The sequence below is a fragment of the Salmo salar genome, chromosome ssa14, assembly GCF_905237065.1.
Source record: "Salmo salar chromosome ssa14, Ssal_v3.1, whole genome shotgun sequence".
NCBI classification, from domain to species: Eukaryota; Metazoa; Chordata; class Actinopteri; order Salmoniformes; family Salmonidae; genus Salmo; species Salmo salar.
Window position 1 is genome coordinate 81,406,749 of NC_059455.1, and position 27,147 is coordinate 81,433,895.

General features: G+C 41.4%; 1 protein-coding gene and 1 long non-coding RNA gene across 2 annotated transcripts; both read right to left on the reverse strand.

Annotated features, from left to right (window-relative positions):
• Nucleotides 1-183: 183 nt before the first annotated feature.
• dgat1a (diacylglycerol O-acyltransferase 1a) lies at nucleotides 184-26,953 on the reverse strand. The gene is made up of 17 exons (XM_014142702.2): nucleotides 26,605-26,953; nucleotides 25,177-25,264; nucleotides 15,140-15,180; nucleotides 14,893-14,978; nucleotides 14,580-14,632; nucleotides 11,438-11,543; nucleotides 11,110-11,238; nucleotides 9,653-9,727; nucleotides 9,375-9,478; nucleotides 9,189-9,227; nucleotides 8,768-8,809; nucleotides 8,619-8,663; nucleotides 2,191-2,303; nucleotides 1,870-1,935; nucleotides 1,572-1,659; nucleotides 1,027-1,089; nucleotides 184-882 (listed from the first exon to the last, which is right to left on the reverse strand). The coding sequence occupies exons 1-17, from the start codon at nucleotides 26,829-26,831 to the stop codon at nucleotides 736-738; spliced, it is 1,512 nt and encodes a 503-aa protein (XP_013998177.1). The 5' UTR covers nucleotides 26,832-26,953; the 3' UTR covers nucleotides 184-735.
• Nucleotides 23,986-25,170, reverse strand: LOC106570410 (uncharacterized). Its single transcript, XR_001320664.2, has 2 exons — nucleotides 24,824-25,170; nucleotides 23,986-24,401 (listed from the first exon to the last, which is right to left on the reverse strand). It is a non-coding gene; the product is annotated as an uncharacterized lncRNA (long non-coding RNA).
• Nucleotides 26,954-27,147: the final 194 nt, after the last annotated feature.

A 27,147-nucleotide genomic window follows, 5' to 3' on the forward strand; every position in this document is an offset into this window, starting at 1 on the left:
AACACACCTCCAGGCTGTGTAAGGGCTATTTGACCAAGGAGAATGGAGTGCTGCATCAGATGACCTGGCCTCCACAATCACCCGACCTCAACCCAATTGAGAGTTTGGGATGAGTTGGACCGGAGAGAAGGAAAAGCAGCCAACAAGTGCTCAGCATATGTGGGAGCTCCTTCAAGACTGTTGGAAAAGCATTCCAGGTGAAGCTGGTTGAGAGAATGCCAATAGTGTGCAAAGCTGTCAAAGGCAAAAAGTGTCTACTTTGAAGAATCTCAAATATATTTTGATTTGTTTAACACTTTTTTGGTTACTACATGATTCCATGTGTTATTATTTTTGATGTCTTCACTAATATTCTACAATGTAGAAAATAGTAAAAATAAAGGAAAAACCCTTGAATGAGTAGGTGTGTCCAAAACTTTGACAGGTATTGTAGAGTTTTTTGCATTGATCTTCATAGTTGTAGACTATTAAAGTAAGAAACAGAGAAAAGGCATACAAATGTTCTGTAGCTTTGGCAGGGCAGTGGTTCACAACAATTGCACATGACAGGACGAGAGCCAAGTGTCTCTAGTGTATCAGTGCATTCGAGAAATGGCATCTGAAGGCCAAGAACTTTTTGTAGTACATTCTTACTAATCAGTCGAGCTTCATATAAAACATTTCCCTTTCAAAATAAACATTTACATTTTTCCTTATTTAGTATAATATATTGCTCCTCTGCTTGCGGCCAACTGCTCATGATTGTGACACGTAATGTAATACGTAGAAGTCGTGGACGTACATCAGTACGGCGATGGGCTGGCCAATGATGAGCGAGATCCAGACTGCCGCATTGCCATAGTTACCTCTCAGGAAGCGGCCGACGAACCAGGCGAGTGGAATCTGAAAGAAAAGTTGAGGCAATCATTGAAAAATCTAAAACCACCTGCTTTAAAATGTGCGTATAACCATTAACAGAGGACCATGTTGTCAAACCCACTGTTTGATTATAAAAATACATTTTGTTTTTAGGAAAGGGTTTCTGACCTGAGACATCATGCCCATGAACGCCCACAGTCGGAACATTTTCAGAGGAACGCTCACCAAGTACTGAAAAGAGAGAGGAAGATTATCAAATCGATGCAGCCTTTAAAAACACTGACATGTACGCCATCAGATTAAGTCAAGTGTGAAACTATGAGTCAGTGGCCATGTTGGAGAGGATCAAAACCATAATATATATCATGGGTAAATTGTGACTGACTGATCTACAAATAATATTGAACCTTTAACTAGGTAAGTCAGTTAAGAACAAATTCTTATTTACAGTGACGTCTACCCCGGCCAAACCCGGATGACACTGGGCCAATTGTGCGCCACCCTATGGGACTCACAATCAAGGCCGGATGTGATACAGCCTGGATTCGAACCAGGGACTGTAGTGACACCTCTTGCACTGAGATGTAGTGCCTTAGACCGCTACACCACTCGGGAGCCCGAGTAGTTATTTATGTAGATCAGTCAGTCGGCTGCAATGTCGAACACGCCCAGAGTGTTAGATGGCATCACAAATCACAGCCACCCACACAAACCTCGTGAAAGAAGGCGGAGACCAGGAAGATGGCTGTTTGAGCGATCCACTTATTCACACCTCTCCTCATGAGAGGCTTGTAAAAGTGGCTGTGGAGTACAAGAGATGAAAATAAATTATTTATTAGTTGGGAACTGTAGACAATAACCAAGAGCGTTGTTTATAGCCATCTTAAAAACTGCTATAATGTCACAAGTTTACAGGACTTACTGTATACAACTCACAACACACACAAAGTCAGTACTGTAGGAGGTGGTATTGTTCCAATCACAATGTTTATTTCTTCAACTCCTACTCACCGGAGGCACCACTTGTGCACAGGAATGTTCCAGTTAGACCAGAAATAAGTGACCGTCTCAGAGTTCCTGCAAAACAACAAGTGACTCGGTCAGAGACAAAGTTGCAGTTCAATATCTAGTCACTACTGTACATGATATGGAGGGAAGGAGGCGCAGGGCAGCCTCATTCTTGAAGTAAAAAAATCCTTTATTTAGAAGAGTTTTGACTAAGCTACTTTACCATTACATCTAGCACTACATGTAATCCAAACAGATGGCACAATTCACATGGTATCACTGCACAAATAACGCAAGGCTAACTGGGAATCGTCATCCACTTACCACCAGTCCTGGTAAAACTCCCTGTCGCCGAACCGCATCAGCTCAGCTACGAAGTTCATGGAAGAGTGGAAAAACCAATAGAAAAAGATGAGCCAGATTAAATGATTGGGAACCTGTTGGGGTAGAGGGGAGAGGAGGGAAAGCCTTGTGCCATTAGACAGTCTGGACATCGGAAAAGTATTTTGACCTTCACTTTTTCACAATACAGCCTTATTCTAAAATGGATTAAACCTTTTTTTATCCTCAATCTACACACAATACCCCATAATGACAAAGCTAAAACAGGTTTAGACATTTTAGCAAATGTATTACAAATAAAAAAACTGAAATACCTTATTTACATAAGTATTTAGACCCTTTCCTAGGAGACTCGAAATTGAGCTCCAGTGCATCCTGTTTCCATTGATCATCCTTGAGATGTTTCTACAACTTGATTGGAATCCACCTGTGGTAAATTCTATTGATTGGGTATGATTTGGAAAGGCACACACACCTGTCTATATAAAAAGGTCCTACAGTTGACAGTGCATGTCAGATCAAAAACCAAGCCATGAGGTCGAAGGAATTGTCCGTAGAGCTCCGAGACAGGATTGTGTCGAGGCACAGATCAGGGGAAGGGTACCAAAACATTTCTGCAGCATTGAAGGTCCCCAAGGACACAGTGGGCTCCATCATTCATAAATGGAAGAAGTTTGGAACCACCAAGACTCTTCCTAGAGCTGGCCGCCCTGCCAAACAGCAATCGGGGGAGAATGCCAAGCGTTACATCTGGAGGACACCTGGCACCATCCCATTGGTGTAAAATACTACTTAAGTAGGTTTTTTTGTATTTCTATTTGACAACTTTTACTTCAATACATTCCTAAAGAAAATAATGTACTTTTTACTCCATACATTTTCCACGACACCCAAAAGTACTCATTACATTTTGAATGCTTAGCAGGACAGGAAAATGTTCCAATTCACACACTTATCAAGAGAACATTCCTGCTCATCTCTACTGCCTCTGATCTGGCAGATTCACCAAACACAAATGCATTGTTTGTAAATGTCAGTGTGTTTTTTTCCCCCATGGATAGCCAGGGGCATACCCTAGCTAGCCGTAAAAAAGAAAAGAAAATGGTGCCGGCTGGTTTGCTTAATGTAAGAAATTATGTATACTTTTACTTTTGATACTTAAGTATATTTAAAACCAAATACTTTTAGACTTTTACTGAATGACTTACTTTAGTCATTTTCTATTAAGCCATCTTTACCTTTACTCAAGTATGACAATTGGGTACTTTTTCCAACCACTGCACCGTCTGTACGGTGAAGCATGGTGTTGACAGCATCATGCTGTGGGGATGTTTTTTTAGCAGCAGGGACTGGGAGACTAGTCAGGCTCGAGGGTAAAAACGAACAGAGCAAAGTACAGAGATCCTTGATGAAAACCTGCTCCAGATTGGGGGCGAAGGTTCACCTTCCAACAGGACAACGACCCTAAGCACACATCCAAGACAACGCAGGAGTGCCTTCGGGACAAGTCTCTGAATGTCCTTGAGTTGTCCAGCTAGAGCCCGGACTTGAACCTGATCAACATCTCTGGAGAGACCTGAAAATGGATGTGCTGCAACACTCCCCATCCAACCTGACAGAGCTTGAGAGGACCTGCAGGGAAGAATGGGAGAAACTCCCCAAATACAGGTGTGCCAAGCTTGTAGCGTCATACCAAAATATTACTTAAAGCTGTAATTGCTAGCAAAGGTGCAACAAAGTAAAGAAAGGGTCTGAATACTTATTTAAATACACATTTAAATAAGTATTCAGACCCTTTCCCTATATATATATATATATATATGAAAAATGTCTGAACTTGTTTTTCCTTTATTATGGGGTATTGTGTGTAGATTGAAGGGGAGGACTATTTAATCCATTTTAGAATAAGGCTGTAACAAAATGTGGGAAAAGTGAATTGGTCTGAATACTTTCCAAATGCACTCTCTCTACATCTTTAGTTATAGGGCCAGTTTCCCAAACACAAATTAAGCCTGGTCTTGGACTAAGAAACACTTCTGATGCAGTATATACACATGCTGTACATAGAATGTAAAAAAAACATTAGGAACACCTTCCTAATATTGAGTTGCACATAGGAAGCTGTTCAGCGTAAAATACCCCCAGCAGCGTTGCAGTTCTTGACACTCTCAAACCAGTGCACCTGGATACTACTACCCTACCCCATTCAAAGGCACTTATTGTTTGTCTTGCCCATTCACTCTCTGAATGGCACACATACACAATCCATAGCTGTGTTCGAATACCCATACTAACATACTGTATACTACATACTTAATGAGTATATACACAATACTTACCATTCGTTTATTTTAGTATACTGTAAACAAACGATCGTTTCAGTTGAGCTTACTAGAGCTTCGCATGTCTACGGAAAGTTGCTGTTGCTATGCAACCTCTTGCTAGCTTGTTAGCATAACAACTGTCTAGCTAAACAATTTACAATTTCGGGTGTAATTGTAAATTCAATCTGGAGTGCCAGAGTGCCCTCGTAAATCCAGAGCAATCAGCTTGTGCGAGCGTTTCGCTCTTGGAACGTTGAGAGCACACAAGTTCTGTCGGAGGAGTAGGGTTTATCCAAGCATTTAAGCACCCAACCTAACGTGTAACGTAATGTATTCGAAAAGTCATTACTTTATTACATTGCTCAGCATTTTTTTAAACATTTGTCATAGTTCAAACAATGAATGTGTCCGCTCGTCGGACTTTAGCTGCATATTTTCCGCAATTTTCATCAACTCTGAAAACTTGAAGCCGCGCCCATTTTCTGAAGAACTGCATTAACGTTTAAAACTCAACACCCTCGTCTACAACCCTCGCTTTATGCCCTGGGGGAATCCCCGCGATGACCGTCGGTCCAAACGATTAGCCAAGCAAGGGAAGTTCGCAACATAAGCCCCTCAGCCGTTTTTGATCGAGTTTGCCCGTGTACAATTATGTTCACTTCGGGGCCTGAAACCCCCCCCCCATAATTAAATTCCGATGATTGTACATCTGCTAAGAAAAGTCCGCCAAAACGTAAAACCTTGGCTGCATTCCAAACACCCTCAGCACTCAAATTAAGTGGACACTTCTGATGACGTGTCATAACGAGTTTACACTAGCAGTGTAATTAAGAGGAAGGAATTAATTTTAAATGGACAGCCCTTGACCAGAAATTCGTCAATCCCGTGATAAGTGTTTTCAACAACCAGTAGCTTGTGGTTGCTTTATATGCTCTACAGTCAATTATGATTGCATGTCTACTTATATTTATACTTACACTTTATACCTACCACAGGGTTCAATTCTCGGGCCGACTCTTTTCTCTATATTGTAACGACCCTGGGTTTATAAGCGGGGAAATCGACTCTGCCGGACGAGCACGCTTTTGCGGCACAGTCGATAGCACGCTGGACTTCGGACTTGAAGGTCGAGGGTTCGAAACCTGCTCCCTGCTGTTTCTTTACATTGGTGTCAGAAGTGGGATCGGACCTTGCATCCACGACAGTGCGTGTGCTTGGCCGGTGAGCGCGTTCCTGTAAGACGTTGAGTCGCAAGCTAGCGCGAGGACGCGCTCTTTGAAAGGAGGGAGTAGTGTAACGACCCTGGGTTTATAAGCGCGGAAATCGACTCTGCCGGACGAGCATGCTTTTGCGGCACAGTCGATAGCGCGCCGGACTTCGGGCTTGAAGGTCGAGGGTTCGAAACCTGCTCCCTGCTGTTTCATTACAATATATCAACGATGTCGCTCTTGCTGCGGGTGATTACCTGATCCACCTCTATGCAGACAACACCATTCTGTATACATCTGGCCCTTCTTTGGACACTTAACTAACCTCCAAACGAGCTTCAATGCCATACAACACTCCTTCCGTGGCCTCCAACTGCTCTTAAACGCTAGTAAAACCAAATGCATGCTTTTCAACCGTTCGCTGCCTGTACCCATCCGCCCGCCCGACTAGCATCACTACTCTGGACGGTTCTGACTTAGAATATGTGGACAACTACAAATACCTAGGTGTCTGGCTAGACTGTAAACTCTCCTTCCAGACTCATATTAAACATCTCCAATCCAAAATTAAATCTAGAATCGACTTCGTATTTCGCAACAAAGCCTCCTTCACTCACACCGCCAAACATACCCTCATAAAACTGACCATCCTACCGATCCTCAACGATGTCATTTACAAAATAGCTTCCAATACTCTATTTAGACTGCATCCAGTTTGCTATCACAGTGCCATCCATTTTGTCCACAAAGCCCTTTATTCCACCCACCACTGCGACCTGTATGCTCTAGTCCGCTGGCCCTCCCTACATATTCGTCGCCAGATCCACTGGCTCCAGGTCATCTATAAGTCTATGCCAGGTAACGCTCCGCCTTATCTCAGCCCACTGGTCACGATAACAACACCCACCCGTAGCATGCGCTCCAGCAGGTATATCTCGCTGGTCATCCCCAAAGCCAACACCTCCTTTGGCCGCCTTTCCTTCCAGTTCTCTGCTGCCAATGACGAACGAATTGCAAAAAATATATATAATAAAAATATATATATATAAAAAAAAAAAAAAATAAATAAATATAAAAATCGCTGAAGCTGGAGACTTATATTTCCCTCACTAACTTTAAACATCAGCTATCTGAGCAGCTAACCAACCGATCGCTGCAGCTGTACATAGCCCATCTGTAAATAGCCCACCCAATCTACCTACCTCATCCCCACACTGTTTTTATTTACTTTTCTGCTCTTTTGCACACCAGTATTTCTACTTGCACATCATCATCTGCTCATCTATCACTCCAGTGTTAATTTGCTGAACTGTAATTATTTCGCTACTATGGCCTATTTATTGCCTTACCTCCTCACGCCATTTGCACACACTGTATATAGACTTTTTTTCTCTATTGTGTTATTGACTGTATGCTTGTTTATTCCATGTGTAACTCTGTGTTGTTGTTTGTGTCGCACTGCTTTGCTTTATCTTGGCCAGGTCGCAGTTGTAAATGAGAACTTGTTCTCAACTAGCTTACCTGGTTAAATAAAAAAATATTAACTATTAATATATGCCTGCTGTATGATAGCTAGCAAATTAATTAGATAACTAACATTAGTCTGCCTAGCTACTTCTGAAGGAAAATGTTTTATTTCTACAATTTCCAAAAGCTAATCAAACAAAAACATTACTTTTACGAAACGTGTGTGCATTAGCAGCACCATTTCTAACTTAATACATTCGTTTTTATCATCACAAATTGAATTATGGGGTGTTTCAGGCCCTGAAGTGAACATAGTTGTACACTCACAAACAAGGGCAGAGGGGCTTACATTGCAAACTTCCCTTGCTTGGCTAATAATTTGGACCTATGACAAATATGGCCGCAGGGATTCCCCCAAGGCCATAAGGCGAGGTTAAGTGGACGAGGGTGTGTCTTTTATAACTGAAACGCAGCCCTCAACATCAATATGGAGAAGTTAACATACAAGTATAAGTAAAAACAAATGTAAATAAGTTATAAAAATTGTGGTATTAATGCACATGACGGCACAAACACTTCGTAAAAGTAATGTTTGGTTAGCTTTTGAAAATTGTATAAATAAAATGTTTTCCTTCTTCAGATGTTCAAGCTAGGCAGGCTAATGTTAGTTAGCTCATTAAATTTGCAATCATACAGTAGGCGTATAAATAATTATATAATTAATATAAGTAGACATGCTATCATAACTGACAGTAGTGCATATAAAAGCAACCAAAAAGCTACCGGTGGCTGAAAACAACCATCGCGGGATGACCGAGTGACAAATTTCCGGGCAAGGGCGGTCCAAAAAAAAAATCCTTCCTGCCTCCGTCGCCCTGCAAGTGTATACTCAGACGTCATCAGAAGAAGTGTCCACTTAATTTGAGGGGTGAGGGTGTGTCTTGTGTTTGGAATGCTGCCTTCGTATTTTGGAGAATTTAGTACAACATCCAGAAACTTCTGGCATACTAACTATCTATACTATGACCAATAAGCATACAATATACTCAGTTCACATCACAAATTGTACAGTTAGTGTGGTTAGTAGGAGTATTCAAACACAGCTCAGGTCTCAAGATACTTTTTTAACCAATCTCCTCCCCTTCTTCTACACTGATTGAAGTGGATTTAACATGTGACATCAATAAGGGATCATAGCCTTCACCTGGACAGTATGATGGAAAAAGCAGGTGTTCATAATGTTTTGTACACTCAGTGTATATTGAGAAAGTATTTTCAGTCCTGGACTAGGCTTTGTCTGGGAAAATGGCTCATGACGTATGTATGGTGAACCAACATCTTTTCAATGGGAAAATATGACAAATGTGTGTTAAGTGACATGGATTTAGGTAATGTCTTTATTTGCACTCACAGCCAGTTTCAGCATGCGCTCTATCATTCTGGAAAAGTCCATATCCTGCCATGGGGGGGGGGTACATGAAACAAAGTCACCCTTAAGCACAGAGAAATGGAGAAGTCCAATAGACAAAAGTCTAACAGACGGAGAACGTTAATATTTACCTGGAATGGTTTCATGGAGTTCTGAATAGTCGGCACCATCCACTGAAAGAAACATGGTTAAAGGTTTTTGTGAGACATGGTTAAGGTAGACTCAGCGATATGATGCAGATGTACAAAGTAAAAAGTATAGTTGGTCAATATCCGCAACAGCTAAGAGTTGGAGCGTGAGGCTCAACTTCTCTGATTTGGTCCCGTGGCTACCACGTAAGAGCGTGAAGCGAACCCATGCATATGTGCAGATGCTGTTACTGTGTGAGAGCGAAGTCTTGCGTCGCAATATCGCTGCTGCTGCTCTTGCAACGTCATTTAGCTGACTCTAACTATCTTGTTACTTGATAATAAAGCCACATTAATCAAAATGTACTAATTTGATGAGTGAAAATAAACCAAATACTAACCAAGGTAATAATAATGAACATACCTGTTGTACCAATCCAATCAGTAACTGTATGAAGAACAGCTGGAAAAGATTTCGGATCACTTTTAGATTTTAAAAATGCATTTACATACACAGTATGTTGTCATGACAGTAGTGTATATTATTTAGGGAGCACGCAAATTGCACATTCCCAGGTCTCTCCATTTTCCTTGTGATCTTTGACCTCACCATCTCAAAGAGTCTCCTGAGCAGGAAGCTCTTGCGTATCCGTGGTGACCGGGGGAAGTTCAGCTCATAGCAGAGAGTTGGGGCAAACACAAAGTAATATATATCTATGGAGGGTGGACAGTAAAAATAAAACACATTCAAGTAATTAATTCATTGTACATCTTTTGAAATAAGAATTTTGTATGCAGAAATGTATAATCTGTATGGATTTAATTTAACTTCATTGTAAACAGCTACTAGTCATACTCATTATGTTCAATATCTCTTTCTGTTCTGACCTCTGTGTGTGAGATTCCCAGGGTAGGACACATGAGTATGTACAGCTGACCCATTTGATTGGGCGACTGATGGACCTATGGGTACACAAAACGTATGGATGTACAAAACAGATTATTTCTGACAGCAGTACTTCTAAACAACCAGTAGATGGAGATGGCAGCACAGTAACGTTTCAGAAAGTGGGACATTGCCGCACAAGGGTGCATTTAATCATGTGTGCGCGTGTGTTCGTATTTATTCAGGGGGCAAAAGATACATATTTAAACAAACGCTGAAAGCTTTTCGCAGTAAACAGCCCAGCCAAAGACAGGTCACAGAAGTTACTCATACAGCAATGGGTCATACAGCTCATTAAATACCCGTATATTTCTCACGTCACACGCATTTTTGGGGAGGTCAAAGTAATTAGGACAGCCAATCAGATCTCGGGCAGCATCTGTGTTACTGAGAGGGCTAATTTGAAGATGCTAACCAGTTGACATTATTACACCAGCACTGGAGAAAAGATCAAATACAATCAACCAGGATGGACAATGTTGATATTTTTCTCAGGAGGGTGTACAAAGATGGCACCCTTAGCACTTTATTTTAGTTGCTGCCATTGGTACACTGAACAAAAATATATATAAAAAAAAAATAATAATCACAACATGCAACAATTGCAAAGATTTCACTGAATTACAGTTCATAAGGAAAATCTGTCAATTGAAATAAATTCATTAGGCTGCAGTTAAAACCTGGTCAGGACGACGAGCACGCAGATGAATTTTCCTGAGACGGTTTGACAGTTTGTGCAGATATTCTTTGGTTGTGCAAACCCACAGTTTCATAAGCTGTCCGGGTGGCTGGTCTCAGACGACCCATGAAGAAGCCGGATGTGGAGGTCCTGGGCTGGTGTGGTTACATACGGTATATGGTTGTGTGGCCGGTTGGAAGTACTGCCAAATTCGATAAAATTCCATTGAGGCGGCTTATGGTAGAGAAATTAATATTAAATTCTCTGGCAACAGCTCTGGTGGACATTCCTGCAGTCAGCATGCCAATTGCACGCTCCCTCAAAACTTCAGACATCTGTGGCATTGTGTTGTGTGACACAACTGCACATTTTAGAGTGGCCTTTTATTGTACCCAGCACAAGGTGCACCTGTGTAATGATCATGCTGTTAGATCAGCTTCTTGATATGCCACAACTGTCAGGTGGATGGATTATCTTGGCAATGGAGAAATGCTCACTAACAGGGATGTAAACAAATCTGTGCACAGAATGAGAGAAAAGCTTTTTCTAAATATGGATATTTTAGTTCAGCTCATGAAACCAACACTTTACATATTGTGTTTATATTTTTGTTCAGTATACTTTGTTCGTACCATTTGCCATTTGTACTTTCCTTATTCGATTATACACGCAGGCACACACAACAGAAGTGTGAAGAAACACCTGGTCAGGAGTACTCACATGAATGGGAGCGGGTCAGGGTGCGGGCTTTGGTATGCCTAATCTCTCTGCACCACATGTTCACATCCTTATACGAATACAACTTCATGAAGAGGATGGTATACACACACAGGGCAAAGGCTCCACCCACTGCACAAGACAAAATAGATATTATCAAGCTTTACAATACTACAACACTATTTTAGAAGTAGACAAATCCTCTGAGGGGCATTTAGTATTTTTGATAAGGTCAAGGAGTAGATATACTGTTACTCACAGAAACATTAGGCCTATTTATATGGCCATGCAGTGTAAGTGTGTGTGTGAGATCATGATCAGGCCATCTCACCTGGGGTAATGGAGGTCAGCATGAGCACAGTGGCTGATGGGAAAAAGAGTAGGGTGGTCAGATTGACCAAGTAAAGGAATGTTCCGGTAGTCTCTGAGATGGTGCCCTGCAGAGCAACAGAAAAAAAAAAAACATTGTTAAACACCGTGTGCTCTGGGCACAGAATTACTACATACAGTATAATAATTTATGGGCCTTTGTGGGCCTGGGGTGATCTAGTGGTCTAAACTGGTGCCTCCAGAATACATGTACCTGTGCGAGTGTGGTTTCAAATCCAACCCACTGCTATTCTAGCAAACCCTCTCCTTCCTTTCATGTCAGTCACTGTCCTATCGAATACATATGGAGGGGAAAATACAAAATGGAGAGGGACTGACTCACTCCATACATACAGTGCATTCAGACCCCTTGACTTTCACATTTTGTTACAAGCCTTATTCTACAATTATATTAAAAAAAAACTCAATCTACATACAACACTCCATAATTAAAGTGAACAGGTTCAGAAATATGCACATTTATTACAAATAAAAACCAGAAATATCTTATTTACATAAGTATTCAGACCCTATGAGACTCGAAATTGACCTCAGGTGCATCCTGTTTCCATTGATCATCCTTGAGACGTTTCTACAACTTGGAGTCCACCTATGGTAAATTTAATTGATTGGACATGATTTGGAAAGGCACACATCTGTCTATATAAGGCCCCACAGTTGACAGTGCATGTCATATCAAAAACCAAGCCATGAGGTCAAAGGAATTGTCCGTAGAGCTCCGAGACAGCATTGTGTCGAGGCGCAGATCAGAGGAAGGGTACCAAAACATTTCTGCAGCATTGAAGGTCCCCAAGAACACAGTGGCCTCCATTATTCTTAAATGGTAGAAGTTTGGAACCACCAAGACTCTTCCAAGAGCTGGCCGCCCGGCCAAACTGAGCAATCGGGAGAGAAGGGCCTTAGTCAGGGAGGTGACCAAGAACCCGATGGTCACTCTGACAGAGCTCCAGAGTTCCTCTGTGGAGATGGGAGAATCTTCCAGAAGGACAACCATCTCTGCAGCACTCCACCAATCAGGCATTTATTGTAGAGTTGGCCAGATGGAAGCCACTCCTCAGTAAAAAGCCACATGACAGCCTGCTTGGTGTTTGCCAAAAGGCCACTAAAAAGGACTCAGACCATGAGAAACAAGATTCTCCGGTATGATTAAGTTGAAATTCCAAGCGTCATGTCTGGAGGAAACCTGGCATCATCCCTACGGTGAAGCATGGTGGCGGCAGCATCATGTTGTGGGGATGTTTGTCAGTAGCAGGGACTAGGAGACTAGTCAGGATTGAGGGAAATATGAACGGAACAAAGTACAGAAAGATCCTTAATGAAATCCTGCTCCAGAGCGCTCAGGACCTCAGACTTGGAATGTGAACCTTCGCTCCACAAGACCACAACCCTAAGCACACAGCCAAGACAACGCATGCATGGCTTCGGGACAAGTCTCTGAATGTCCTTGAGTGACCCAGCCAGAGCCCGAACTTGAACCCGATCTAACTTCTCTGGAGAGACCTGAAAATAGCTGTGCAGGGACACTCCCCATCCAACCTGACAGAGCTTGAGGGGATCTGCAGAGAATGGAAGAAATTCCCCAAATACAGGTGTACCAAGCTTGTAGTGTCATACCCAAGAAGACTCAAGGCTGTAATCGCCATCAAAGGTGCTTCAACAAAGTACTGAGTAAAGGTTCTGAATACTTATGCAAATGTGATAGTTTATTTTTTATACATTTGCACAAATTTCTAAAAACCTGTTTTTGCTTTGTCATTATGGGGTATTGTGTGTAGATTGATGAGGGGGAAAACAAAATGTAATCCATTCTAGAATAAGGCTGTAACGTAACAAAATGTGGAAAAAGGGGTCCGAATACTTTCTGAATGCACTGTACATATACTGAACAAAAACATAAAAACGCAACTAACAATTTTACTGAGTTACATTTCATATAAGGAAAACAGTAAATCAAAAAGGCACTCACACATCTGAGCAAACTGTTTGCAGGTGCATGGCAACAGTTGAATGAAAGATGAATGAAATGAAAAAGGAAACCGCACACTGCTCTTGATAGTATCACTGATCTTTAATAAGCTTACGTATCGGCCTCACGGCCTTAGTCAGAGCTTTGATGAAGGCCGTGAGGCCGATACGTAAGCTTATTAAAGATCAGTGATACTGTCAAGAGCAGTGTGCGGTTTCCTTTTTCATTCATATAAAGAAAACAATAAATTCATTAGGCCCTAATTTATGGATTTCACTTCACTTGTCAGGGACGCAGCCATGGGTGGGCCTGGGAGGGCATAGGCCTAGCCCTTGGGGAAGCCAGGCCCAGCCAATCAGAGTACATTTTCCCCCACAAACGGGCTTCATTACAGACAGAAATACTCCTCAGTTTCATCAGCTGTCCGGGTGGCTGGTCTCAGATGATCCCGCAGGTGAATAAGCCAGATGTAGAGGTCCTGGTCTGGCTTGGTTACACGTGGTCTGTGGTTCTGAGATGGTTGGATATACTGCCAAATTCTTTAAAAAACGACGTTGGAGGCGGCTTATGGTAGAGAAATTAACATTATTCTGTGGCAGTAGCTCTGTTGGACATTCCTGCAGTCAGCATGCCAAATACATGCTTCCTCAACTTCAGACATCTGTGGCATTGTGTTGTGTGACAAAACTCCACATTTTAGAGTGGCCTTTTTGTCCCCAGCACAAGGTGCACCTGTGTAGTAATCATGCTGTTCAAAATCAGCTTCTGCCACACCGGTCAGGTGGAAGGATTACCTTGGCAAAGGAGAAATGCTCACAAACAGGGATGTAAACAAATTTGTGCACAAAATTAGAGAAATAAGCTTTGTGTACATGGAACATATCTGGGATCTTTTATTTCAGCTCATGAAACCAACACTTTACGTGTTGCATTTACACACACACACACAGGTTTTTATTAGGGGGGGGAATGCTTGACAAAACCTATTTAACAGATGTCCCCCACCATCTCTACCTAACAGGGGTCTGAAATACTTGTTCACAAGCAACAGAGAGATTCGTGAGATTTCACAGCACATCCTTCACATTAGTCCCAGACATTATGGCATGACACTCACCACTGATAGCCTCCGCTCCGTGTACAAAGCTGCCATTATGAACACGTTCGAAACTGAGGAAAAATAAACACATTAGATTCGGGTACTCCACAAAAGGCAGCTGTGTAATATTGATACAATATTGTTCCAAATTAGAAAATTAGCCCCCACTTGGTGGGAAAACAGTTGATATTTTAGTGGGTATAATGACTTAGGTTGCTAAGCAACCAAAACCAGACAATAAGACATTAAAATAAATACATTTGGGAAGATGTACAACAATCACAATACTACAGCTAGCATGCCAAAGAGGAGAGCGGTTTAGTCTACATACCAATGATAAGGCAAGATGCAGGCCAGCTATATGGGTCTTTTAAGAACAGTGAAACCACTTGGATGGGGTCCACCAGTATCCCATATCTATCAGAGGAGGGAAAGAAGAAGATATTGATGGATACTACTTTTACAAAAGAAGCTGTGGTCAAAATGAAAGGATCGGCAGTCGTGACAGAAGTGATTAACAAATGATATTGAAGTTGACAGCCTAATTGTTTTAGTCATTTAAAGCTGCAGATACTTACTTTATTAGATTCTCCAGGAAAAGGCGTGCATTGCACAAGACCTGCAACAGAAGAGATTTTGCAATCAGAAGTAAACAAAATTCATACAAACAAAATTGTATGAAGGAAAAGACTGACCAGTGATCATTCATTACCAACACAGACAGACTGGTCACAGGTCAGTCTTCCGCCACACACTACAAGTGCCGAGGCAGTCATTTTGACTTGTCATGACGTTGCCCTCTTTGGGTACAGCTCACTCACTCGCTCGCTGTTAAGCAGGTCATAAATTCCTGGAGGAGATTCTTCCTCATGGCCAGACAGTAGAGAGAGAGAGAGTTTTCATAGAGCACAAAGGAACTTCTTCCACCTCACAGAACTGAACAATATTCATGTTCTGGAGAATGTATAAACGGTCGGTGAAGTAGCCAGCTACGAACTGGTCCGTTTGGTACAATTTTGTGAAACTCATGAGACAATACAGCCACATTACCATATCCCTGTTTATACAAGAGTCTCAGTTGTGAGGCTTGCATCTAATTGCTGTATAAAATGAATGAGTAAAGATGAAACTATTTGTGAAATTATGTAATGTGATTTTAAACTGTTTAATGAAGGAAACCAATTCCCTTTGGAGTTCAACTAAATCATAGGCCCGCCCCATGAGCACAGACATTGATCTGGCGTCATGGGACAGCCCCTTTCTGCTCTTCCGAATATAACCCCCACCTTGGGAATTTATCTTCAGACCATGCTTCTCTCAATTACGAGAGGGCTAAGGTTTGAGTCCATCGCTGAATTCTTAACCATACCATGTGGTTAAACTCTGAGACTATTGAACCGACAGAATAAGAACAAATCTTTGATACTAATTACTAGTCTGCAGCTAGGAATTCGGGTATCATTGAACGCGAAGACCAACAACTGCCGAAACATCTATTCTATAACAACATAGCTGAATGTTACTCTGAACTACCCATTTCCATTTCCTTATAACTATATCTACTGTTTGTTTATACATTTCTGTGATTATTTAGATAGTAAATACATTATTTAAGACAATTGATGTATGGATGACTCATAGTGAAGACTGAGTTCGTGCAGATAACCAACAATTTACGACGTTTGGAATGAGACTAAACGTGAGGTAAAGAATAATTCATTAATTAGAAGACTAATTGATCAGATATTAAAATATCTGAAAGTTATATTAGGAAAACTTTAACTTTGTAACCTGAATATTTTCCTTGGTGCCCCGACTTCCTAGTTAATTACATCTACCTGATTAGTTAATCACTTAATAATAATAATTTTCAGAGAATTGATTTGATAAACTAAAAATAAAAGTCTTCAGTTTAATGATGCCAAAGACACGACAGACTGCATGTGAATTGTAATTTCAAACATATTTCTGCAATTTTTAAAAGTCACACTCCTCTTTGTCCTTGAATTTTCCTGAATCTATTTAACACCTCCTCCCAGCTGCCCACTGCACTGAGGTTGGAAACTCTGTCACCTCCAATAAATCCACTATAATTGAGAATTTCAATAAGCATTTTTCTACGGCTGGCCATGCTTTCCACCTGGCTATCCCTACCGCGGTCAACAGCACTGCACCCCCCACAGCTACTCGCCCAAGCCTTCCCCATTTCTCCTTCTCCCAAATCCAGTCAGCTGATGTTCTGAAAGAGCTGCAAAATCTGGACCCCTACAAATCAGCCAGGCTAGACAATCTGGACCCTTTCTAAAATTATCTGCTGAAATTTTTGCAACCCCTATTACTAGCCTGTTCAACCTCTCTTTCGTGTCGTCTGAGATTCCCAAACATTGGAAAGCAGCTGCTGTCATCCCCCTCTTCAAAGGAGGGGACACTCTTGACCCAAACTGCTACAGACCTATATCTATCCTACCCTGCCTTTCTAAGGTCTTCGAAAGCCAAGTCAACAAACAGATTACCGACCATTTCGAATCCCACCGCACCTTCTCCGCTATGCAATCTGGTTTCAGAGCTGGTCATGGGTGCACCTCAGCCACGCTCAAGGTCCTAAACGATATCGTAACCGCCATCCATAAGAAACAATACTGTGCTGCCGTATTCATTGACATGGCCAAGGCTTTCGACTCTGTCAATCACCACATCCTCATCGGCAGACTCAATAGCCTTGGTTTCTCAAATGATTGCCTCGCCTGGTTCACCAACTACTTCTATGATAGAGTTCAATGTGTCAAATCGGATGGCCTGTTGTCCGGGCCTCTGGTAGTCTCTATGGGGGTGCCACAGGGTTCAATTCCTTGGCCAACTCTTTTCTCTGTATACATCAATGATGTCGCTCTTGCTGCTGGTGAGTCTCTGATCCACCTCTACGCAGACAACACCATTCTGTATACTTCTGGCCCTTCTTTGGACACTGTTAATAACAACCCTCCAGACGAGCTTCAATGCCATACAACTCTCCTTCCGTGTCCTCCAACTGCTCTTAAATACAAATAAAACTAAATGCATGCTCTTCAACCGATCGCTGCCTGCACCTGCCTGCCCGTCCAGTATCACTACTCTGGATGGTTCTGACTTAGAATATGTGGACAACGACAAATACCTAGGTGTCTGGTTAGACTGTAAACTCTCCTTCCAGACTCACATCAAACATCTCCAATCCAAAGTTAAATCTACAACTGGCTTCCTATTTCACAACAAAGCATCCTTCACTCATGCTGCCAAACATACCCTCGTAAAACTGACCATCCTACCGATCCTCGACTTTGGCGATGTCATTTACAAAATAGCCTCCAATACCCTACTCAATAAACTGGATGCAGTCTATCACAGTGCCATCCGTTTTGTCACCAAAGCCCCATATACTACCCACCACTGCGACCTGTACGCTCTCGTTGGCTGGCCCTCGCTTCATACTCGTCGCTAAACCCACTGGCTCTACGTCATCTACAAGACTCTGCTAGGTAAAGTCCCCCCTTATCTCCGCTCACTGGTCACCGTAGCAGCACCCACCTGTAGCACGCGCTCCAGCAGGTATATCTCTCTGGTCACCCCCAAAGCCAATTCCTCCTTTGGCCGTCTCTCCTTCCAGTTCTCTGCTGCCAATGACTGGAACGAACTACAAAAATCTCTGAAACTGGAAACACTTATCTCCCTCACTAGCTTTAAGCACCAGCTGTCAGAGCAGCTCACAGATCACTGCACCTGTACATAGCCCATCTATAATTTAGCCCAAACAACTACCTCTTCCCCTACTGTATTTATTTAGCTCCTTTGCACCCCATTATTTATATTTCTACTTTGCACTTCCTTCCACTACAAATCTACTATTCCAGTGTTTTACTTGCTATATTGTATTTACTTTGCCACCATGGCCTTTACCTCCCTTCTCACCTCATTTGCTCACATTGTATATAGACTTATTTTTCTACTGTATTATTGACTGTATGTTTGTTTTACTCCATGTGTAACTCTGTGTTGTTGTATGTGTCGAACTGCTTTGCTTTATCTTGGCCAGGTCGCAATTGTAAATGAGAACTTGTTCTCAACTTGCCTACCTGGTTAAATAAAGGTGAAATAAAAAATTAAAAAAAACACATGTTGTTTGACTTTCAATATCAAAAATAATGTGTCATAAGCAGTTAAAAAGTGACTTTATAATCCTTCTTGAGTCACATGCAGTTAAGACATTCTGATTTCACATAGTATCAGAAAGAGCAGATTAAGGTTTCCAAAACACTTACCTTTGCCAATCAACTTACAATTTAAGAGATGAACTCCCTTTCAAAATATCACTTTTTCCAAGAATAACCCCTGATCCTTTGCGCTCCACACTTTGGAATGTTGCAGTGAAAATGCCTGCCCATTGGCTTAGTAAAGGGAGGGTAAAGAGAGGCCCGGCAGTTTAAATGTTAATCTCAATGCTATAAAGGCTGATAAGAACAATCATCCATTCTGGCAACAGAACCTAACCCTGGGGACCAACCCACATCAGGCAGCGGCACATGACACAGTATATGTTCATAGCTTGCTTCTGTACTACAGCAAAAACAAAACGGGTTGAGATGTGGGATCAATCGAGGTGAAATATCTAGGCTAATCGTCCTTGTGTTTCTCACCATGCAATGGTGTAGCTGTTATCTTTCTTTAGATTGGTTAGGCTACACACAGGCTAGCTAGCACTTCCATTAAAGGTTTAATCTGATTTATATATCCCTTTTGGAACTTATACTGTAAAATGTATTTCTATACCCATTGATTCTTGGAAGAATATAACTTGAGTCTTGAACTTAGTTCAGCTGTCGTACCTCATCAGAACCAAAAATATACATTTGTTTTACCCTGTTTGTAAAGAATGTAATTGTAAACCAGCACTGTATAGCCTCAAAACATGGTTAAAACTACACATTTGATTTCATGGATGGTCAGTCCTTGCATCTATTGTCTGGTCTATGAATTGGAGAGTGGTTACATTTCTCTAGCCCCATCCCTGAGCTGTTAACAAAAACAGGTCCATAGACTAGCCTTGTGAAACCAGACTGATCTTGCAATAGCTCACATTGTTTCACTGAAGCTAAAATGTTAGCAGGCTATCCATAGACTATATCACAGCGGTCACTCACTGGTGGTGTCACGTTCATCTAAAGCTGATAGTCACACACACAGAGAGACAACACAAAGAGCAAACCCTGTTCCCAAAACCTTGGCCCTGGATAGTGGAGACGTGCAGACCCCGTTTGATTTCCAAACTGAAAATAGACATGCTGTTGTTGCCATATTAAAAAAAGAAAAGCAGGAGTCAACGTACAAGCAGCATACCAGACAGACTGCTTCATTACAAGGTTAGGATCGTTTCTGCAGCAGCAACTTCTTTACTACATTATTCAGAAGGGCTTGTTCAATTTGAGGAGCAACATATAAATAAAAAAATAAAAAATACTAATCGCTAAATTACTCCCATTTCTCCCAAACAATAATTATAGCTGTGGGTTACCTGTATGTTTGAGCCCCTTCAAAATATCAACCTAAAGCACACCAACATAGCTTAGCATCAATTATGCATGTAGCCAAAGGCTACCTAGCCTAACACGCATGACCTATAAGATACAGAAACTGCAATATTTGTGGTCCATTGAAACAGTCTACATACTGTATATATTGCCTAGGACTAGAGCCCTTTATTGAAATAGGCATATCTGGTCAGGCCTACATTAAGCAGCACGTGCAGAGGAACCAACCCTTTCGAACTGGCTGGGCATCATAATGTCCGAAAAATATCCTTGGTGAGCCAGCAATGTAAAAGATCGCTACAGAGGGTCCTCCGTGCAACAGTTACATCTCTTCTCTAGCTCACATCCTCTAGCCAGCAACTTTCCACTTGAGTTTCAGACCCATTCATTAGTGGGTACAAAGAATGTAGGAATGATTCCCAGGGAATATGATTGGGGGGGGGTCTGTTTGAATGTCATAGCGATCATGTTTCAAAGACTGGATTAATGCCGGCTTTGGAAATTAAACTTCTCTCGCCCAGATGCTTTGAAGGCAACAGCAAGATTTTTCCTGCAGTCTCTCTTCAAAACAGAAAGAATTGGGTGTTTATTTTTAGTTATAATACATGAGATTCTGTCCATATTAATTTAATAAATTCTCATGTTAGAAATGCGTATCATTGGATATTCTGCAGGAAAAATAAAATATCATTGAACTTCCATTAACACTTTTGAAGTAGAACAGGAAATGTCTATCCTCAGAGGAAGAAGAAATTCTCTCCTCAGAGTCCTCATTTGACCTTACCCAGGGGGACAGAATTAACTGCAACACATCAACTGACAAATCAAATGCTTGACAGGAGTTATGAATGCTCTGGCTACTGCCCACTCCATTAAACAATGCCAGCAGCCTAGCATACCTGACAGACCATGTCAATGACTTGAACCTTGCCTATCTGAACAGTGCAAACTTAAATTGATCAAATTTCAGAGACTGCATTAGGCTAAACCTAGGTATTGTGGACCTCCAGTTTGTCTGATGGACATTTGTGCATGCCTGGTTGTGCTGATTAACATACAGTAGGCTACAGCCTCCAGCAGGCTACATGAACCAGATAAGGTGTATTAGTAAAAACAGGCAACGTTTGTAAGGTGACACACTGGAGAGATTCTTAACAGGCTCCTCTCAGTAAAAAGAAACAGGTAGACGACACGTTAGTGTTAAAATGCCCACCACAGAGCCTAACTGCCAGAGTGCCAAGAGAGGAGTGGTGACCGTCTTTTCTTTGACTGCTATAATATAAAAAGTGAAGTTTTTTTTCTAAAAACGGCAAGAGAGAGATCAAGAAAGATTGTGAAAGAGCACGAAGGAGAAAGAGTGATTGAATGACTTGGCTAGCCTTTCCAGTTGAATGTTGCAAGCTGTGTGACACATGACCAAGATGCTTCAGCTCTCATTCAAAGTCCAAGTCTCTTCACAGTTCATATACAACTCCTCTCTCATAAGAACATATAAGAGGGCCAGGGATAAGTTTCTTCTCTTATCAAACTGATTATTGTTGTGTTTGCCATGCACAGGTGTAGTGTGGATAAGATAAGTCAACAATGTTTACCATTGCTATTGAGAGACAGCTCTGAAGGACAATAACACATCGTTGGGTTACTGATGATTCTCACTGTGTAGACAACAGCCCAAGATAAACTGATATCTGCCTATCAATAAAACTGTAGCTATTGGCAGGAAAGCAAGGAATGTAGGCCTACTGAGACAGACAGAACCAACTATCCATCCATCCATCCATCCAAAGCTGATCAGAGTTGAGTCTTCAGATTTCCTCAGACAGGAGAGAAGTAATTGACAAGAGTATTCAATGTTCTACAAAATTGCAGTCGAAGTTCGAGAGTCTAAAAGGACAATGTGGGTTCATGCAGATTTATATCAATGGCTCCAATATGACTGCTCAGTTGCCAGCACTGTATTCTCTATAATTTGCATAATCAAAACATCCCCATAAAAAAAAAAAAATCTGTTTAAACCAGAGATACAGTATCGGTTTTATTGCATTGGATGCATCTCAATCCACCGCATCCACCCATGTCGCACTTCAGCATCTACCGACACTGACAACAGATCAATAAAATAACCTTGTGATCTATGCCGAAAAGGGATCCGGCTTTTTTACATTTTAGCTAACCCTAATCCTTTTCCTAAACCTAACCTGCTGCGTAAATTCTCCTAATCTGCTACGAAATATCAAATTTTACGTTCGCTTGACAAAAGCTGGATCCCTTCTTGCCGTGACCATGAAAACAGGAGACGCAAATTGTAGATGCAAATTGTCCCTAGAGAATATTGTCCAAAAAAACTTGTGGTTATCATGTAATAACCCAATGATAATTTGTTGAGAACTTTATTCAGAAGGAGGGACAATGTATGGACATTACAGCATAGGACAAAGGCCTCAATGGGATAGGACAACCTGCTGTGTTGACTATTGGTTGTTCCAGCCCAGCAATAGATGTAATATTTATATGAAACTTAAACCTGAATGAATTAAAAACACCAAACACTTAAGTGCCATGAAGGTAAAGGTAACCTGAAGAAGTGATATTCTAACATTAGGAGTGCTTTTCATTTGTTTATGTACTACTGTAGGTTCACCAACGGACCTCCATCAATACACCCATGTCAACTGGACTCCCACTGTGAAGATGAGCAGTGCTGCAGGGGCATCAGGGTCTACTTATTTTCCAGATATGAAAAGGAGACATCCCTCAGTTGGTTGTCATATGCTGTGCTTTTGACTGAATTATTCTGTTGTGCCATGAGTCGAGAGCACCTTCACATCATGACAAAAGTGCCCTATTAAACCATATGTATATCTCAAATGTAATTTGGAATGTTTAAAATACTATTGTAAACATACTGTACTTTAACAATAGGCTATATTGTTGTATGGGTGAAATAAATAGTATTGTCATCTGCTTTGCCCCGCCCCATTGAATAAAAAGTATTTCTTATAGCCCTACTATTTTCTTTTACAATTTAAAAACACATTTTGCATAGACAATGTAATTGTGGTAGTCTTAGGCAAACCATCTTCATTATCACAGTAGCACCTCCAAGTGCCACTCAGACCTTCTGGGAGAAAAGTATCTGGCATTGAATTTGGTAGTAGTTGTGTGTATGATTAAAGCTAAGGATCCCATCAGCTCTTGCTTCCATACATTTCACCACCTAGATTACAAGGGTTGGATTTGCACTAAACAATTTCATGTCAGCACAAGGCATGTACAACATCCAGCATAATGATTAGCCCCATATACATTGTTCACTGGAATGGTTTTTAAAAATTGAGAACATATAGCTGAACATTATGTAAACAATGTGAGCTAAGCTATTCTCAGCTTCATATGCACCATGTCAAGGGGTGCATTGCAAATGTCCATAAGGCTAATGCCATCATACTTTAGGCCAGTGGTTCCCAAAACTGGTCCTCGAGTACCCCAACAGTACATTGTAGCCCCGGACAAACACACCTGATTCAACAAAAATGTGTGTTGTTGGGGGTATTTGAGGACTGGAGTTGGGAACCACTGCTGTAGGCCTATGGCTGCATTACATGCCATTATCAGCTGCAAAATGGGTTCACATGTCTGATATCCTGAAAATTGTGACAATCAAATAAAACTGGAGAGTTTATGACTGAACAGAAAGATAATGTTCATTTGAGAATACAACAAAGAAACAGACACATGAGAGCTTCCCCTTCCACTGTTTATTGCAGGATTGTGATCTGTGATTAATCAAAACACACTAGTTCATCTCGAGTAATAGTTAAGTTAACAATTAAAACACTTAACTTTAAAAAAAATCCACACCATTTCAAAGTGTACAAGTAAGCTAACACTTTATTAACAAGTAGGCTATTACTAAAGCATCATTATTTTAGGTGAACAACAAAAAGTCAATACCAGAGGTGACCAGCCTCTCTCCACTGATCCACAGGGGAGCAGACTTCTGTTCCAGCCCAGCAATAGCACACTCTATTATTAACTAATTAGGTTTGATACATTGAATCAGGTGTGTTAGTGCTGAGCTGTAACAGTAGCCGGCACACCCAGCAGGGTTGGCCAGCTCCAGTTGTAATACGTTTATACATTGTGTGACTTTTAAACTGTATTTCTGTTCACAAAATGTGCTAACGTAGGTACACATACAGCATAATTCATGGTATACAAGGATGTACCCTTATTCTCTTGGGACTTCATCTGCAGACAGGGTTTGACGGCTCTCTATCTGAGGACAGAAAACATCAAAAGAAACAGGCTGCATTATACTCAAATTAAACAGCACTGAATATTATGTTACTATATCTTTCTGCCCTCAGTTTTTCACTAGGGACTGGAACTGGAGAATATTTTCACAATGTCTACTCCCCCTTCTCTGACAGCTGGAACTAACTAATCCTTTCACCTTCTTCCATGGCTATTATCTAGGTAGCTAACAACAAATGCATTCGGAGTTACAACTATACATACATCAAGATAGTTAGCTGGTGATATTTAATTCACTTAGCTAACTTTACATGCTGTATAGCCAGCTAATGTTAACTACTGAACTTTATGTTAGCAGCTCATTTGAGTTAGCCTGCACACTGAGTTTCTGTAGCAAGCTCTAGCTAGCTAGCAATACATAATTTTCAAAATATATTTACTTACTTTAATAGGTTCTCCCACTGCCTCCATTTTCTGGGTCTTATGAAAAACTAAATAATAGGCAATCTTCCCGAAGTTTCCTGTGGTAGCAAAAAATAGCCAGCCATCCAACAGACTAACTCGTCTTCCAACATGGTGCCTGGTGCGGTTGCTAGGTGATTTGTGACGCAACTTCAAGACCGCTATAGCAGTAAGGCCAAAAATGATCAATTCATTTAGATATTTTTTTGATACTTCAATAAAAATGAAATAGCAAAATGATCCTTGGTATGAATTTCTTAAAACAATTCCACATAGCTTAGTATAATTATTAATGATCAAATCTTACAGAAAAATGAAGGCAGGCTATCACCTACCAGCATGACCACACACCAGTTGAGGATGCCTCTATAGTTACTGTAACCACTGGCTGAGCTGAGCAGGGACTCCTGGAGGACATGGCAGCTGAAGAGACAGTAATAAGGATGTACAGTATTAGGTACAACTAATCAACTTCAGTTCAATAAATACAAATAAAAAAACTGCTCATTGGCGCTGCACTGCGGCAACCCTCTACTCCCACCTAATATGCGGGCACCCGAGTGGCGCAGCGGTCACTACAGTCCCTGGTTAGAATCCAGGCTGTATCACATCCGGCCGTGATTGGGAGTCCCATAGGGCGGCGCACAATTAAGTGTGTGTGTGTGTGTGTGTGTGTCTGAACATGCCAGCATGTTCCCGCGCTGCGGTGCTTCTGGAATACTGTGTAGCCAATGGATGAGGAGGAAGCCAGAGAGGTTATTAACAGAGAGAGAGAGACAGACTACTTGTGTCAGTCGGAATACGTAGTCTCTGGAGAGCAGGAATGTGAGGTTACAGACTCTTTAATGAGAGAAGGGCGTCCCACAGTTCACTTTTTACAGCAGAAGACATCACGAATGGTCTCATAAAATAATATCTTTAAAAAAATAAATAGAGGCTAAAACAGGTCTACAGCGATCATATAGTTGATTGTAGGAATGACATTGCTTTAGGGGGGGAATTATAAATGTTCAGAATTCATTGCATCATTTGTCACAGATATTTCCTGGCAGTAGGCCTATAGCCGAGATTTAATTTCCCAAAACACTGGATATTGCACTTTGGGATTGTAAACTTTGTTAGTACTTTGGAAATTCCCAGAAGGCCAAGCCAGAAGGCCAAGGACACCAGTTGTGAAAACTGGAGTAAAGGGGGTTTGTTTGGTATTGCGAAACCAGAAGACACCTCGCAGTGGAAGTGATAGGCTTACACAAAACAAGCCCAGGCTGGAGGATCACTGAATAGTGTACAGCCACAGTCGCACTAGTCTAGCACATTTAACATTTCCTGCAGCATAACTAGTTACCTGATCTGCAAAGGTAACCTATGGACATTTGGCCTAGATTTCTTGCAAACATGTAAGCAAAGAGATCATACATGATGTGAGATCATACATGATGTAAGTGAACCTATGAAAGATTAGTCCTTTTGACCTATATTATGAAGAACCTGTAGCTTGTACCTGTAACTTGTATTATGAGTAACCTGCACCTAAAGTTTAGAAAACATTTGGCGGCATGTAGCTTTGCGGTTAAGAGCATTGGGTCAGTAACCAAAAGGTTGCTGGTTCGAATTCCTGAACAAAGCACTAAATCCCAACTGCTCCTGTACATTTCTCTGGGTAAGAGCGTCTACTAAATGACACAAATATAATTCTAAACAAAAGATGAGCGACAGCTGTAAATTAAAGACATGTTTGTGAGCTGAGCTCACAAAAAGCTTACCTAAACCTTTCGCTGGTTTTGTTCCTCTCCTTGCGTGGTGTAGTGACCGGCTCGTTCACCCGTTTTTCCTCCTTCACTTTCCGGTTGCTGTGGCTCGGTTGGCTTGAAGTTTTTTCCCCTGCGCTGCCGTTGGCTTGTTTAGAATTGGCACCCGCTGGCGTAGCGCAGATGGTGGTTCTCCTTGTTCTGCGTGTCATCATGGGGACTCTATCGTTTCTGTCACCCATTTTTTAAATTTGATACCCGTACCTTGCTAGAATTGAACTAGACGTGTCTCCCTCCAGCCTCTGCTGTACAGTCCAGCCCGACATGCTGTCGAGGAGAAGGCTGCAGTCCCAGTTTTAAACCTCAACATTATTCTGATTGAGGAGGGAGGAGCAATACTTGATAGGAGGTGCTGGGGGGGTTGAAGTTCTTTCTGTGCTGTGACGCGGCGCACAGTCATTATTTTTTTTAAATAAAAAAATGGCGTATAAAATGTGGGGAATATTGTTTATCAAAGTCTGATTTTCCTCAAAGTGCACACATGGCAACTCATTTGCA